Consider the following 17,458-nt stretch of genomic DNA (forward strand, 5'->3'; position numbering starts at 1 on the left):
AACGTAAGGGCAAGCTTTGAACTGCCTCTCAGTCTGATCCCGCGTGGGCTCGCTGCTCTGTGCCTCACGCCATTCTTTTCTCCCGAAGCCGGACTACTTCAGTTCTGTGGCCACAGTGGTATATCTTCGCAAAGAGAACTGCATGTACCAAGCCTGTCCGACTCAGGACTGCAATAAGAAAGTGATTGATCAACAGAACGGATTGTACCGCTGTGAGAAGTGCGACACGGAATTTCCCAATTTCAAGTACCGCATGATCCTGTCAGTAAGTACCCTTGGTAGATGAGAACCACGGTTGTGTTCATTGAGGCCGTCCCGTGTGCCAGGCACTGTGGTCACAACAGTAGAAACAAAGGCATTCCTGGTAGGAAGCCTGCAGGTGAGTAGGTGTGGAAGAGCTTATTCTTCCTCTTTTTCACGCCAGAAAGTGGCGTTGAGATCCCCCAGCTGATTTCAGTCTTTCATGTATGTCATACAATCATAACGTCAGTGACACGTGTCTGCTAATAACTGCTATGAAGATAGATTAATTTGAAATGGCATTTTTAGACAGCAGTGATTGTGCTTACACAGCCAGTGCCTGTATTGAGTTATTTTCGTGTGGCTAATCTATTCTCTAGCTTTAGTATCGCTGACTTCAGAGGAACCTGACGGTGTGCTGATGTGAGATTGTTGCTTCTTTGCATTTTAAGAATTGTTTCTTTCTGTTTTAAAAATGTTTAAAAAAAAGTTGTCGAGTTGGGTTTTTACATTTTTTAAAAAAAAAAACAGAGGTCTCACTCTGTTGCCCAGAATAGAGTGCAGTGGCATTATCACAGCTCACTGTGGCCCCAACCTCCTGAGCTTAAGCAATCCTTCCACCTTGGCCTCCCAAGTAGCTGCAACTACAGGGGTGCACCACCACACCCAGCTGATTTTTAAAATTATTTTATTGTAGAGACAGGATCTCGGTCTGCTGTTCAGGCTGGTCTCAAATTCCTGGCCTCAAGTCATCCTCCCACTTCAGCCTCCCAAAGTGCTGGGATTACAAGCCTGAGCCACTGCACCCAGCCTTAAGGTTTTTATTTTGTTTTGTTTTGTTTTCAACTAGGCAATAATAGCAGTTTAAGAAAATAGTTTAAGGCCGGGCACAGTGGCTCACTTTAGTAATCCCAGCGCTTTGGGAGGCCGAGGCAGGTGCATCACCTGAGGTCAGGAGTTTGAGACCAGCCTGGCCAACATGGTGAAACCCCATCTCTACTAAAAATACAAAAATTAGCTGGGTGTGGTGGCGGGCACCTGTAGTCTCAGCTACTTGGGAGGCTGAGGCAGGAGAATCACTTGAACCCAAGAGGCGGAGGTTGCAGTGAGCCGAGATCACGCAATTGCACTCCAGCCTGGGCGACAAGCAAAACTCTATCTCAAAAAAAGAAAACAGTTTCACATTTTTCCAAAAGATGATTTGGCAGTAACATATCAGAAGCCTTAAAAATGTTCATATTGGCCAGGTGCGGTGGCTCATGCCTATAACTCCAGCACTTTGGAAGACTGAGGCAGGATGATTGCTTGAGGCCAGGAGTTCGATATCAGTCTGGGCAACATGGCAAGACCCTGTCTCTACAAAAAGTAAAATAGCTGGCCATGGTGGTATGCACTTGTCCCAACTACTCATGAGGCCAAGGTAGGAGGATCACTTGAGCCTGAGAGGTCAAGGCTGCAGTGAGCCGTGATCGTGACGCTGCACTCCAGCCTGGATGACAGAGTCAGACCTTGTCTTTAAAAAATAAATAAGTAAGGCCAGGCGCAGTGGCTCGTGCCTGTAATCCCAGCACTTTGGGAGGCTGAGGTGGGTGGATCACGAGGTCAGGAGATCGAGACCATCCTGGCTAACACGGTGAAACCCCGTGTCCACTAAAAATACAAAAAAATTAGCCGGTCGTGGCGGCGGGCGCCTGTAGTCCCAGCTCCTTGGGAGGCTGAGGCAGGAGAATGGCGTTTACCCGGGAGGCGGAGCTTGCAGTGAGCCAAGATCGCGCCACCACATTCCAGCCTGGACAACAGAGCGAGACTCCGTCTCAAAAAAAAAAATAAATAATAAGTAAGTAAAATGAAATGTAAGTGTAGCAGGAGAGTTTTACATTAAGGCTCATTTTTTGTAAACTATAAACTTTTCATTGAACCTAAGATGAAGAAAATTTGTTTTAGTTTATTGAAACATCAGCCTTTCTGTTAAACTCCTCCACGGCACAATCTCCCGCACACTTGTTTGATTTGATATTTATCACACGTCTGTGTCATTGCAGTTCTTGCCTTAGGTAATGAGATACTCTTTGCTTCTTGGAAGGATCGTGCAGGGTAAAGGAAGTGTGAGCCCAGGGTGTGATCCTGTTGCTGTGTATTGAGAGCGCTTTTTTTTTTTTTTTTTTTTTTTTTTTTTGAGACGGAGTCTTGCTCTGCTGCCCAGGCTGGAGTGCAGTGGCGCGATCTCAGCTCACTGCAAGCTCCGTCTCCTGGGTTTACGCCATTCTCCTGCCTCAGCCTCCCGAGTAGCTGGGACTACAGGCGCCCACCACGTCGCCCGGCTAGTTTTTTGTATTTTTTAGTAGAGACGGGGTTTCACCGTGTTAACCAGGATGGTCTCGATCTGCTGACCTCGTGATCCGCCCATCTCGGCCTCCCAAAGTGCTGGGATTACAGGCTTGAGCCACCGCGCCCGGCCCGCTTTGTGCTTTTAACTGGTTTCGTCACCTTATTTTTCATCATCACGTTCCCTCTATTAAAAGCCTTGTTCACATGCAAAATGAAGATGTAAAATCGTCAAAATGATGCCTTAAAGAAAAACTACTCTGATTTCTACAAAGGCTTTTACTTTAGCAAGTGGATTCTTTGAGATCCGCTTTCTTCCTTGACTTTCTCCTATTTAATTTTACACCACAGCCCAATGGGAGACACTTGATGGCTGATTTCCTTTGCCAGGTCAATTTGGTGACTGACGGAGGCCCACGGCCAGGCTCTGCAGTTGTCTGGGTGCCCATCTGTGACAGAGCCGTCTCACGGAACTCCTCCTAGTGACTACAGAGTGGACAATTGAAAATGCAGAGAACTCCCCCGATTCACTCAAAACCCTTCATCCAAAGCCAGCTGCACCTGGGCAGGAACTAATCTGACGAGCCTCTCGCTGTCACCCAGGCTGGAGGGCAGTGGCGCGATCTCGGCTCACCGCAGCCTCCGCCTCCCAGGATCAAGTGATTCTCCCGCCTCAGCCTCCTAAGTAGCTGGGATTATAGGCGCATGCTGCCACGCCTGGCTAATTTTTGTATTTTTAGTAGAGACAGGGTTTCACCATGTTGGCCAGGCTGGTTTCAAACTCCTGACCTCAAGTGATCCACCTGCCTCGGTCTCCCAAAGTGCTGGGATTACAGACGTGGTCTCGCTGCACCCGGCCCTCTCTGGAAATTATTTTAATAAGTGGAAAAAGAACATTAACCTCTCCCCATCTTCTTAGTGTGTCTTCTTTTTATCATTTCTTTGCTGAAATAATGTAGAATTGTGTTTTTTAGGTAAATATTGCAGATTTTCAAGAGAATCAGTGGGTGACTTGTTTCCAGGAGTCTGCTGAAGCTATCCTTGGACAAAATGCTGCTTATCTTGGGGAATTAAAAGACAAGGTCAGCCACATATTTTGTTATAACTTTTAATGGTTCTCATCCTATAACACTGACCCCCCCCCCCACACACTGTTTGGGGGTTTTTTTCTTTTTTTTTTGTTTTTTGTTTTTTGTTTTTTTTTTGAGACAGTCTAGCTCTGTCACCCAGGCTGGAGTGCAGTGGCGCAATCTCAGCTCACGGCAACCTCTGCTTCCCGGGTTGAAGTGATTCTCCTGCCCCAGCCTCCTAAGTAGCTGGGATTACAGGCGCCTGCCACCACGTCCGGCTAATTTTTGTATTTTCAGTAGAGACAGGGTTCCACTATGTTGGCCAGGCTGGTCTCAAACTCCTGACCTTGTGATTTGCCCGCCTCAGCCTCCCAAAGTGCTGGGATTACAGGCGTGAGCCACCGCGCCTTGCCCAACACTGACCCTCTTTTTGCTGTTTAGTATTTTTTAGTTTGTTTCTTTTAGGTATTGTATACAGTTTCTCAACCTGATAATTATTTAAGAGCTCATCTGATGTTATCTAGTTTTGTCCATTTTGGATGTGCTTAACATTGAAATAATGTATATAAAAGTACTTTAAAACCAGAGCACTTTCTAAGTCTAAGCCACTCGTTTCTCCTGTTCCTATTAGCACTCAGAGCTAGTGTGCCTGAGATGACTTAGATCGGCAGGTGTCCTTGAAACAACCTGAATTATTACAGGCATGCTTTTTTAACATAGTAAATATGTTCCAGAAAAGTGGAGTCAGATCCTGGTTTAAATGCACATATATCAAGTTCCTGGGTCTGTCCTATAAAACAATAATAATAAATCCACATATAAGGTGCCTGCCATTTTAGCCCATCAGATGCAATTCTTATGAAGTGACTTTCTTCCGTAAGATAACTTTGTCCATTTCAGTTTCATAAGTTTGCATTTTCACATATTAGGTTTATTTAATGCACAGAATAGATTGCTAATAATGCTGAATTTAGGAAGGGTAGTTGCTCAGATAAAACATAAGGAAGACCAATAAAAGCTGTGTTTTCTGGGCCACATAAACGGCCACCTGTCTGTAGGTGGTTTTTCCCCGATTTCCTCCAAATTGGTTGGAGCACTTGTAACGGCCACGAAGATGAAAGCCTTCACCGTTTGCTCTGGTGTGTTTTTCTTTTCCTTTCCCGTCCCCAGTTCTGTCTGTCTGGGCTCTGCCCCGACTCTGTCTTTAAATTGTCCATGAGAGCTCTCAAAATAGTCTCAACAAATCCTGTTACAGAAATAACTAGAACTGACTTTAAAGTGTGATAGTATCTTTTGTCTGTTTTTACCTGGTCCTCAATTTTCGTATCAGATTTTAAGGCTCAAGTCAGCCTTTCAGGATTTTTTATGAGCTTGTTATATTTGACTGTTTTTACTGCTGGTGAATGAGGACATACAGAAACTCCCCCGAGGAACCGTGAGATCCTGGAGTAGGCGCTCCACGCCCCTCAGCTTGGGAGTATGATGGGAGCTGCTGTCATCTTCTCCAGCTTTAACCCATTGTTTTATTTTCATATCTGAAAGTCCAGGGGATGCATTTGGTTTGGGTTTGGGTTTTGATCAAGTAACCTTTACAGAATAGAGTTCTGTATAGCAAAGCTGCTCTCATGCTCGGCGTGACTTGCAGAAAATACTAGGCTGCTAGGCTGGTGTGAACTATTAATTTCTTTTTTTTTTGTCAAGGGTCTCGATCAACTATGTTAATATAGTTATTACACATTTATTTATGCATCTTTGTACATAGTGTATTCTCTAATTCCTGTTTACCAGCTTTTTTTTTTTTTTAAGAAAGAAACAAGTTGCATTTGAGGAGTGACAGAGGGAAGAGGATTGTTTCTAGGCCTTCCCTAGCCTTTGCCCACTTCAACAGTCTTCTCTGCTTGCACGCCAAATCAGTAGCTATAAATACAGAGGCTGAAATCATGAATTATATTAAACTTTCTTCTGAGTGTTTTTCCTTTTTTTTTTTTTTTTTTATCTGAGACAAGGTCTTGCCTCGTCACCCAGGTTGGGGTGCCGTGGTGTGTGATCGTGGCTCACTGCAGCTTCAAACTCCCGGGCTCAGACAGTCCTCCCACCTCAGTCTCCTGAGTAGCTGAGACTACTGGCACATGCCACCATACCTGGCTTAAATTTTTTTTTTTTTGGTAGAGATGGGGTCTTGCTATGTCGCCCAGACTGATCTTGAACTCCTGGCCCCAAGCAGTCCTCCCACCTTGGTCTCTCCCAAAACTTTGGGATTATAGTCATGCGCCACCATACCCGACCTCCTCTTAATTCTTTTTTATTTTTTTATTTTTTTGGAGAGTCTCGCTCTGTAGCCCATGCTGGAGTGCAGTGGTGCAGTCTCAGCTCACTGTAGCCTCCACCTCCCAGGTTGAAGCCATTCTTCTGCCTCAGCCTCCCTAGTAGCTGGGATTACAGGCACCTGCCACCACGCCCAGCTAATTTTTGTATTTTTAGTACAGATGGGGTTTTACCATGTTGGCCAGGCCGGTCTTGAACTCCCAACCTCAGGTGATTTGCCAGCCTCGGCCTCCCAAAGTGCTGGGATGACAGGCAGGAGCCATGGCGCCCGGCCTTAAAGTCTTAGAAAATTCCTAAGAGTGTTTTTAATTTTTTGTGTCTAGTAAAACAGACATAACAAATTTGCCTTTGTAACCATTTTTACGTGTACAATTTAGCGGCGTTAGGTACATTCACATACTGCACCCCTGTCACCACCATCCTTTTCCAGTACTTTTTTTAATAGGCAAATTCATTTTATTTTTTATTTTTTATTTTTTTGAGACGGAGTCTCGCTCTGTCGCCCAGGCTGGAGTGCAGTGGCCGGATCTCAGCTCACTGCAAGCTCCGCCTCCCGGGTTCACGCCATTCTCCTGCCTCAGCCTCCCGAGTAGCTGGGACTACAGGCGCCCGCCACCTCGCCCGGCTAGTTTTTTGTATTTTTCAGTAGAGACGGGGTTTCACCGGGTTAGCCAGGATGGTCTCGATCTCCTGACCTCGTGATCCGCCCATCTTGGCCTCCCAAAGTGCTGGGATTACAGGCTTGAGCCACCGCGCCCGGCCAATAGGCAAATTCATAAAGACAGACGACAGACTTGTGTTTTCCAAGGGTCGAGGGAAGGGGAGAATGGAGACCCACTGTTCATGGGCGGTGATTTGAAACTCCGTACATTGAGCAGTAGCTCCTTTTCCAAAACCCTCTTCCCCCGGCCCTGACAACTGCCATTCTACCTTTTGTCAATTTGATTAGTGTTTGAATTTTCAGTAAAATTCTACTCAAAACAGTTTTATGTAATGTTACCTGTAGATTAGTCATTCCTAAGTAATTTCAGACAACCCGGGAGAGTGGTTTTCAGAAGTCTTTTGAAAAGTCTTATTGGTATTTGCAGGTTGTCCAGTGGTTTCCATGTGTCAAGTTTTCTATTTGTTTTTGCAGAATGAACAGGCATTTGAAGAAGTTTTCCAGAATGCCAACTTCCGATCTTTCATATTCAGAGTCAGGGTCAAAGTAGAGACCTACAACGTAAGTAAGGGCCCAGGGCAGCAGGGTTAGTGGCGGGGAGGTGCCGTTTGTCACCCACGGCAGAGCCGCGGCACTCACTGGCAGGGAGTTACTGTACGCACCGTGTGCCAGACCCCAGTGCTGACTTTGCCCAACGCAGGTACTGTTATTGTCCCCATTTCACATGAGGAAAGAGAGAGAGCTTAAGTGTCCTGTCAAAACAACGGCGGCGGGTAGCGAATACTGTATGGGTTTTTTTTGTTGTTGTTTATTTTTGTTTTTGGGGGTTTTTTTTTTGTTTTTTGTTTTCAGTTAAATCCTAGGATTTTTTTATCTGTGTTCTGATAAAAATTATAACACATGCAGTAGAGTCACATCTTTGACAAATTTAGATTGTGGATAAGTATATTAAGTATATGAGCTGGGCGTCGTGGTGTGCGCCTGTGGTCCCAGCTACTCGGAGACTGAGGCAGGAGTTCAAGGCCAGCCTGGGTAACATAGTGAGACCCCATTTCTAAGTCAGTCAGTATATGAAACAAAGACCACATGTAGTTAAAACTACCTTGAAAATTCCTTAAAGTGACCATAATACTATTTATTTATTTATTTATTTGAGACAGAGTCTCTGTCGCCCAGGCTGGAGTGCAGTGGGACAATCTCGGCTCACTACAACCTCCACCTCTCGGGTTCAAGTGATTCTCCTGCCTCAGCCCCTCGAGTAGCTGGGACTACAGGCACCCGCCACCACGCCCGGCTAATTTTTGTATTTTTAGTAGAGACAGGGTTTCACCATGTTGGCCAGGCTGGCCTCGAACTCCTGACCTCAGGTGATCCACCCACCTCAGCCTCCCAAAGTGCTGGGATTACAGGCATGAGCCACCGCACCCGGCCGAGTTATATAGTTATAATCGAACAGTATTATTGAGCGCTGTCTGCCAGATACTGTTCTACATCCTTCACGTGGAATATCTCACTTGAGCCTAGTAAGCCTCTATGTAGAAACTGCTGTTACCCTGTTTTGCCACTGAAGGAATACATACAGAGACACGGGGGCGTTCACAGAACAAGTCACCTGCCTAAGTCGTATGCTAGCAAGTGGCCGAGCTAAAGTCCAACCCGGGCAGCCTGACTTCAGAGCTTTGCTCTTGATCATGCTTATGAGTGTCACTGGATTTAGTAATGACCAAGCACACAGCGGCGTGACAGTCCCGAGCTCGCCTGTGCAGCCTTCCTGGGCTTCCTCCCTTCTGCCCGGAAAGGCACCATTCAGGCCTGGAATGTAAACGTAGGAGTGGGACGGGGGAGTGGTGAAAACGCCCTTGCTGATGGCAGGTGTGCTCATGTATTTACCTTAATACCTGTTGTTAGGCGTGCCACTATCAACGTTAAATGAGATAGAGGATCAGATGTCACTGAAACAACGTCAGGGAGTGGGCTGGGCCCAGAGGGGATTTTTGGGGTCCTTCAGCCCCATCGTGTCTGGACGGGGCAGGTGAGGTGAAGAGAGGCTGCCTCCCAGAGCTGAGACGGGACGGGCTCGGTCGTCTCCCTCTGCTGCGGGTGTTCTTTCTTTCACAACTCTGCTTTTCTTGAAAGTTTAAAAGTTGAGCTTTCAGAACTAGCTGTGTGGCTTTGGGCAAGTCCCATGTCCTCTCTGGCCTGTATCCCCTGCAGTAGAGAGAATAAATTAAACTAGAGAAACCCTCGAAAGTCCATCTCACTAGGATTCTAGGCTTCTGAGTGTTTGGGAGCTTGGGTAAAGAATCAGAAGGGCGTGTGCTAGAGAAAGGACCTGTTTGCTCGCCCAGCCGCAGACATCAGGACTAGGCTGTCACTCACCGAAATGACTGAACTCGGAGGCCGGTGTGTCTGTTCCCTCCCGCTGGGCTCACTGAAACCACTGAAGCAAAAGGGGCTTCACTGCTCCACGCCACGCTTTCACCGCTCACAAACCGCTTCTCTCTTTGAAGGACGAGTCTCGAATTAAGGCCACTGTGATGGACGTGAAGCCGGTGGACTACAGAGAGTACGGCCGAAGGCTGGTCCTGAGCATCAGGAGAAGCGCGTCGATGTGAGGAGAGCAGTGCCCATTGGGTAGAAGTTTGCAAATAAAGAGCCAGAATGGAATCGATTTCCTCCCACCTCCCTGTGACGATCCCGTGTTAGCTACTCCGCACAGAGGCTCTTTATGGTAGACTAAGCAATTTCCTCTCGTGTGTGCATCTCAGAACCCATCGGTAGGCAAAGGAAATACGCTCGGGTGGCTGCGGTGTAGACCGTGTCAGGCCTAGGGAGTCAGCCAGCGGTGAGTGTAAGACCAGTCACTCTCTCTGCCTTCAGGCTTTTGTCAATCTCATTATCCTCAAGCAGGAATTATGTCATAAGTCACTGACCCTAACGGCAGACCATGAAGTAAATTATGTAACTAGGTTTTTGCTTCTCCAGCAGTGACCCCCCTGCCTCACAACTTGGGCTCTTCTCAGCAGGGAGAGCTGAGAAGCATTTGTGGGCACCTGGGTATTTTAGTAAGTGTGTCTTCCTAGAATTCAAAGGCTCTCTCTTTCTAGAGGTGCTACATAGTTGTTAATGCTTGGAATGGCAATAGGGCAGAATTATTAATCAAAGGCATCTCTTTTCTATCTGAAGAGTATCCTTCCTTCAGGGTTTAATAGACTGAGTCAGATGGGTCTGATACTAATCAAAATTGTCTCTTCTGAGGACTGCTGATAAGCATTGACTTGCTGTCCCCTAGGGAAATCCAAGCGACTACAAAGCGTTTCTTTAGTTTTCATTTCAATTAATGTTGCATTTCGCTTGGTGAATGCGTACTTTTTCTACCTGTACGTATTCCTGGCATTCGTATATTTTGTGTTTTTTTTTTACTAAAGCTATGTTACACGGAAAGGGTTTTGAAGCCTTTTGTTTCCCTTGCTTTGTTTTAATAAACAGTATATTCTTTGCTTGTGAATCCTACTTTCTTTGAATGCAAAGAGTTCCCATAACTGGAAAGCGATTAATTAGCCTTCATAATAAATGTTCACTTGGGGGAGATGTTAACTCACTATAAACCCGAAGATTAGTCCAAGGCATGGAGATCCTTCTTCCTAGTGTTTGCAGCCCTGAAATGCATCTTTAAAAGCATGAAAACACTAAAAACAAAAAGCCATGTTGCCAAAGGATGCGGATGATCCGGCGCTTGGGATTTTATTGATGTTTACACAGCAGTCTAACACCAACCAGGCTTTGAAATGTGTACAGACAGTGAGCTGGTAAGAAAACAGTAATTATGCTACTGGGCCTTTCAGTCAGCAAGAGCATGCTTGCTCTGTGTGTTCCTAATCATATTAATTATCTATCTGGTGGCTGCAACACACCGCCTGCCATTGGCTGCACATCTCACCCTCGTACCCCGGCAGTGCGGCGGTCAGTTGTCAGTCTGCTGCCAGAGGACCTGCTGTTCATCGCTGCAGATGCCACCCGTGGAGGCTTTTGGAGGAGGTGGTGTCTTGTCTGTCTCCCCCCTCGCTGTCCGCCCTTGACACAGGAGCCAGCCAGCCCTAGACGGGATGACTGACGTTCCTGAGGACAGACACAGGGACTCCTGCTCAGCCTCACTAATGGTTTAGACACATTCCTTCCTACCCTTCTCTAGTCTCAGGAGATGGTAACCGGGTCACATGTCAGTCTCCGAGGCCTCAGCCATTTTTACGAAAGTTCTTTTCTGTCTGACCTTGCTCATAAAGCACCGACTAGAAAATTACAGTCTTCAGCCTCTTCTGGATTGACAAATTGTGGGTGGGAAGTGGTGATCTAGCTTTCAGCCCAGTAACCAGTCTCTTACGCCTGCTACTCCCAGCATTCCCTCCTCTCCCCACGTGTCTGTCCACACAGCGAAGAGGCCTGAGCAGCCGTGGCACCAGGACGCATCCAGGGAACGCTAACGCCCGTCCCCGCGCCTTCTCAGTGGCCAGCGTGACGAACCCAGCACGTCTCCGTGGATGTGATTGGAAACCCAGGGCCAGTGCTGGGGGGTAGGGCTCCCTTAAGGAGGATATTTCGAACAGATTTCCCCACTAAAAGGTCGGATCACCAGCAGAGGAGCGTCAGAAATGGGCTCCACTGTTGGGCTTTTAACAGATTTTGGTCCCTGAGGGTTGCCTAAATAGATTCTGGCCCACAGTTCGTAGAATTCTCTTGGATATAGTTTACCTCGAAAGGCTATTCTTGTGGTTCTATTTCTCCTCTTTCACTTAGAGATCAATGTCGATTTTGCATACACCATGACATCAGCGTAAAGCAAATAGGAGAAAAAAATCTAATCATTTCGCCTTTATTTCAAGCGGTTCTTGAATTCCCTCCAGTCTCATTGTGAAAGAGATAGGGAAAAAAAATAAAAGGGTAATAATCTGATTTCTGTTCATATTTCCAGTGTTTTATACTTTCCATTAAAACCTTGCTAATCTCTCGCGTGCCATCCTGTTTCGAACTGCGGAGTCAAAAATGTTCCCCTTCCCCACTTTTGTTTCCTGAGTGGGCTGTCTTCGAAAAGTATAAATACTATTGATCGTGGTATTTAATACACTAATGAAACCCATAGTTATTGACTACATAATTAATATACTGTCTAAAAGTGAAGTTTGGCTGCCCAGTATGTAAAGGTTTATATTGACTCCTGTTTCTTTGGCAATATGCCGCCCAGGGTTTTATTTATAGAGAATGAAACAGGCTGTTTGGTCTCCTTTTCTTCTTTTCACTTGTTAGAAGGCCACTATTCCCCTAGTAAATTGATTGCTTCCTTGTCTCAAAGAGAAGAATCCGCCCCCCGCCCCCACCCCGTCTCCTTTTATGTGGTTTGTTAGCTCTTAGCCTCATATCCACAGTGCTGGTAGAGTTCTGGCTTTTCTAAACACCTTTGGAAATCATCAGTTCCTCAAAAACAGAGCTTAGATGTTTAATTTTCACTTATTAAAAAAAAGACTGGTATGTTTTGTTATTAAGATATTAAGTACATGTTTAAGAAAAAAGAAAAGGATTATTTGGACTATTGACTATTTCTTATGCAAGTAATCCGTTTATTTTAGGAAGATAATCTGCAGTTAAGAAAAACAAAATGGGCCTGGCACAGTGGCTCACGTCTATACCCCCAGCACTTTGGGAGGCTGAGGCGGGCAAATCGCTTGAGCCCAGGAGTTTGAGACCAGCCTGGGCAACATAAGGAGACCCCATCCCTACAAAATAAAAATTAGCTGGGTGTGGTGGCCTGTGCCTGTAGTCCCAGCTACCTGGGAGGCTGAGGTGGGAGAATCACCTGAGCCCAGGAGGTCGAGGTTGCAGTGAGCCAAGATTGTGCCACTGTACTCCAGCCTGGGCAACAGAGCGAGACCCTATCTCAAAAAAGAAAAAGGGTGAGTGCGATGGCTCTCCCCTGTAATCCCAGCACTTTGGGAGGCCAAGGCAGGTGGATCACCTCAGGTCAGGAGTTCGAGACCAGCCTGGCCAACATAGTGAAACCCCACCTCTACTAAAAATACAAAAATTAGCCAGGTGTGGTGGCGGGCTCCTGTAATCCCAGCTACTTGGGCAGCTGAGGCAGGAGAATCACTTGAACCCGGAAAGCAGAGGCTGCAGTGAACTGAGATCGCACCACTGCGCTGTCGCCTGGGAGACTGAGCGAGAGTCCATCTCAAAAAAAAAAAAAGGGCAGAAGAAAAATAAAATTACTTAGGATTTCACCAACCAGTAATAAACACTTGTGTAGCTGGCTAATTTTTTCTTCCTTTTTTTTTTTTTTTTTTTTTTGAGACGGAGTCATGCACTGTCGCCCAGGGTGGGGTGCAGTGGCGTGATCTTGGCTCACTGCAAGCTCCGCCTCCCGGGTTCACGCCATTCTCCTGCCTCAGCCTCCCGAGTAGCTGGGACTACAGGCACGACCCACCACGCCCGGTTAATTTTTTGTACTTTTTAGTAGAGACGGGGTTTCACCGTGTTAGGATGGTCTCGATCTCCGGACCTCGTGATCCGCCCGTCTCGGCCTCCCAAAGTGCTGGGATTACAGGCTTGAGCCACCGCAGGTTCTCTGATTTTTCTTTGCCCAAGTCCAGGGATAACTCCTCTAACCCTGTAGACCATCAAGGGCTGGCAGGTAATTTGAGCAGGCCCTTGGAAGCAGGTAGATTAATGTAGGGAGGGGAGGGGAAAGGAAGGCTTTGGAGCCCTAGTTTCATCCTGCCTACTACACAGATGGGGGTTGTGCCTATGAAGAGGCTAAACTCTTTGTTTTCCACCAGCCTGGCAAAAATGGCCTCTTGAGAATACATTTGACTTGCCTATAAATCAACCTGATTATCTAAAGCTATTAATGATCATTAAATCTTGTAATTATATTTGTAATGGTGGTTTTGAAAAGTCATTGAGAAAAGTATGTAGTCACTTGTCTTCCTGGTTCCAGCCTCTCAGTATGTGACTTTATTTTTTGAGATGGAGTCTCTATCGGCCAGGCTGGAGTGCAGTGGTGCGATCCCGGCTCACTGCAACCTCCACCTCCTGGGTTTAAGTGATTCTCCTGCCTCAGCCTCTTGAGTAGCTGGGACTACAGGTGTGCACTAGCACGCCCAGCTGATTTTTCTTTTCTTTTTTTTTTTTTTTTATAGAGTCTCACTCTGTTGCCAGGCTGGAGTGCAGTGGCACGATCTCGGCTCACTACAACCTCTGCCTCCCGGGTTCACACCATTCTCCTGCCTCAGCCTCCCGAGTAGCTGGGACTACAGGCGCCCGCCACCACACCCGGCTAGTTTTTTGTATTTTTAGTAGAGACGGGGTTTCACCACGTTAGCCAGGATGGTCTCAGTCTCCTGACCTCGTGGTCTGCCCGCCTCAGCCTCCCAAAGTGCTGGGATTACAGGCGTGAGCCACCACGCCGGCCTTAGTGTGTTACTTTTTTTTTTTTTTTTTTTTTTTGAGACAGAGTTTCGCTCTTGTTGCCCAGGCTGGAGTGCAGTGGCGTGATCTCGGCTCACTGCAACCTCTGCCTCCCAGGTTCAAGCAATTCTCCTGCCTCATTCTCTGGAGTAGCTGGGATTACAGGCTTGCGCCGCCACACCCAGCTAATTTTGTATTTTTAGTAGAGACGGGGTTTCTCCATGTTGGTCAGGCTGGTCTCAAACTCTCGACCTCAGGTGATCCGCCCACCTTGGCCTCCCAAAGTGCTGAGATTACAGACATGAGCCACGGCGCCCAGCCAGTGTGTGACTTTAAATCAAGATACCTGTCCCTGGCCGGGCGTGGTGGCTCAAGCCTGTAATCCCAGCACTTTGGGAGGCCGAGACGGGCGGATCACGAGGTCAGGAGATCGAGACCATCCTGGCTAACACGGTGAAACCCCGTCTCTACTAAAAAATACAAAAAACTAGCCGGGCAAGGTGGTGGGCACCTGTAGTCCCAGCTACTTGGGAGGCTGAGGCAGGAGAATGGCATAAACCTGGGAGGCGGAGCTTGCAGTGAGCTGAGATCGCGCCACTGCGCTCCAGCCTGGGAGACAGAGCGAGACTCCGTCTCAACAACAACAAAAAGAAAAAAAAAAAAAAGATACCTGTCCCTGAGAACTGTGGACTATTTGGAGCAAGGCTTGGAAGCTAAGTAGTCACATCACAGTGAAATTAAAATGCAGTTGAGGGAGAAATTGCTGGAAGACTGCAGTCAATCAGGAAAGACTTCATAAAGAATTGGGTGATTTGAGACTCACAGATTAGAGCCTTCATTTAGGTCAGGGCTGTCTGGTCTGTGTGTGGAAGACCGAGAGCAATACCGGGAAACGGTGGCGTGTGCTGTGTTCGTCACTGACATGAAGCCACGCAGTGCCATGGAGGCTGGGTAGAGGCACCAAAGGGAGCTGGGTTCCTGGTGCAAATAGGGTAGGGTTTGAGCATGGGCTGAGTAAAAGGTATATATATATTTTTTGAGATGGAGTCTCTCTGTTGCCCAGGCTGGAGTGCAGTGGCGCAGTCTCGGCTCATTGCAACTTCCACCTCCCGGGTTCAAGCGATTCTCCTGCCTCAGCCTCCTGAGTAGCTTGGATTACAGGCATGTGTCACCATGTCCGGCTAATTTCTGTATTTTTAGTAGAGACAGTATTTCACCATGTTGGCCGGGCTGATCCTGAACTCCTGACCTCCGGTGATCCGGCCTCCTCGACCTCCCAAAGTGCTGGGATTACGGAGGTGAGACGCTGTGCCCGGCCAGTAAGAGGTTCTTGTGTTATCCATCGCCGTACCCCTAACCTGCACTGGGTTTGTCGTGAGAGGGTCTGACTCGCCAGTGAGCTCGTGAGTGTGGGTGACAGGCTTTGAACCAGCCACCTGGCCGCATTTGCAGCTTCTCAGGCTCTTAGTAGCTGTCACTTTACACCCTCTCTTTAGCTGTTGATGAGTCTCAAAATGTGTACTTTTCAATAAAACAAACCATTTTTTTCAGCCTTGAATAGACCTTGTGAAAAACTGAATCCCACCTGCCTCGTGAGAAATATTTATATAGCCAATTCGAAAGTGATCATGTAAACTTTTAATAATGGTGAGCCGTTCTTATAAAATTATGCCCGTTCCCTAGTGCATTACCCAGTTGGTAATTGGAAGTTTGTGCTGTCATTAAAAATGACAGCTTCCTCAGATAACATTCTCGGTGCTTGTAAAATGCAAATAACCAAACCTATATTTAACTTGTGTGTGGTGCAGCCTCCTTTCAACAGCCAGGTAACCCAGGGGCTGGTGGCTGTTACAGAGGAGGGCTCGCTACAGGGAGCTCCAGCTCTGTGCTCTTGAATGCCCTGCCCTGAAATGGAGTCAGAACAGCTAGGACTTTTTAAAAATAAGCCCCAATTGGACTCTCATCTCCTCTCACCGTTGACACTGCTGTTCAAGTTGAAGTTTATTTATATCTTCAGTCAGCCATGGTACAGAGGTCATTTCTACTGGCCTAAAATTTTAGAGGCTTATATGTTTGCCTGGGAACGCTGATCTCCTCAGTACTTAGGCTTGTAATGCAAAGCCTGTCTCTTGCAGAAAGCTTTTCTGCTTCCATAACGCCGCGACTCCCACCATCACCAGCACCACCACCCATTTCCTGCTCCACGATTCATTCAAAACCTGAATAGCTGTATAAGGTGCATCCTTGCAAATGAGCTCTCCTCCTCTAATGGGCTCTTCCCAGGCAGCAAACCTTCCATAAAGGAGCCACTAATTACGCAAAAAACAGTTTGTCTTACTTAGCCACGTTTCAGGAACCCAGCAGTCAGTTTAGAAGATGGCAACATCCTTTATAGCCGTGATGTTAACAATATTCTTTTGTCTCATACCAGGGTCTTTAACTGGCGGTTTCGGTGTTTGGCTGTGTGTGTGTGTGTCCCTGTGCCTGTCTTGCTCTCCATCTTGAAGAGGAAGATGTGTTTCCGTGGACTTTTATTTTTATGGAAATCCTTGTTAAAGTTACTCTGTAAGGATCAAACCCACACCAAGCCTTCCTGGTTGGAAAGAGGCGCTGGGAAGAGTGTCGATTTGCAGTGGGGGCACGCACAGGCTCTCCGGGAAGACGCCTGTCAGTCAAAGCGGCTCTCGTCGTGAGAGGGCCTGACTGCTCTGTTCCCTTCCATCTCTGTCTGAGGGAGAATTGAAGGTGTTAGCAGGCTCACCGGGCAGCAGCACTCAGACCGATGTGCAGGCCGCCGCGGCGTGCTGCACGTGCTTCCTGATAGAACCCTGAGCTCCTGCAGCCAAGCCTCATTTTGTGTGTGTGATTAAAGTGCCAGTGACTAGGAAAAGCAGAGCCCTCTTGATTAGAGCGCAACATTCTTGCATAGTGGTAGTGTTCCGTTTGTGGCGTAATTGTCACAGCAAATTACCAGTTAGGTTAAATATTGAGCTGGTAGTTCTCAGCGCTTCCATTCTTGGCTCCACCCCGCCACCTCCCCACCCCCTCCTCCCCTCCCTCACCATCACCTGCTGGCCTGCACTTCTAACTTGATCTTCTGCCAAGTGGTAGCTTTTAAGCGAGGCTTAGAGCAGATACACTTTACAGCAGGAGCAATAAATCTAGCTTTAGGCGAGTTATAGGATGCCAGGAACATCTGAATGAGGGGCCCAATTTCTGCTGTGTATGGGGGTGTGCGGGGTCATCTTGTGGGGCTTCTGACTCCAGCGATAAAACCGGGTCCTCCGTATATCTGACATGGTGTCTGTCCCGTGAGAAGACACTTGAGGTGACACAAGAAATGTGAAGGAAATAGAAGACCCGGACCCTTCTCAATTTC

The 17,458-nt window shown here is 47.2% G+C and overlaps 1 protein-coding gene across 2 annotated transcripts in view; it reads left to right on the forward strand.

Moving 5' to 3' along the window:
- RPA1 (replication protein A1) overlaps positions 1 to 10,129 on the forward strand; it is a 62,898-nt gene extending 52,769 nt beyond the window's left edge. For both annotated transcript variants that reach the window (XM_028835862.2, XM_028835864.2), the window contains exons 14-17: positions 89 to 265; positions 3,540 to 3,647; positions 7,096 to 7,182; positions 9,132 to 10,129. In XM_028835862.2, the coding sequence (XP_028691695.1) occupies positions 89 to 265; positions 3,540 to 3,647; positions 7,096 to 7,182; positions 9,132 to 9,236 (477 nt within the window). In that variant the 3' untranslated portion in view covers positions 9,237 to 10,129. The remainder of the gene's footprint in view (positions 1 to 88; positions 266 to 3,539; positions 3,648 to 7,095; positions 7,183 to 9,131) is intronic.
- Positions 10,130 to 17,458: the final 7,329 nt, after the last annotated feature.

The sequence above is a fragment of the Macaca mulatta genome, chromosome 16 (assembly GCF_049350105.2).
Source record: "Macaca mulatta isolate MMU2019108-1 chromosome 16, T2T-MMU8v2.0, whole genome shotgun sequence".
In the NCBI taxonomy this organism is placed as follows: Eukaryota; Metazoa; Chordata; class Mammalia; order Primates; family Cercopithecidae; genus Macaca; species Macaca mulatta.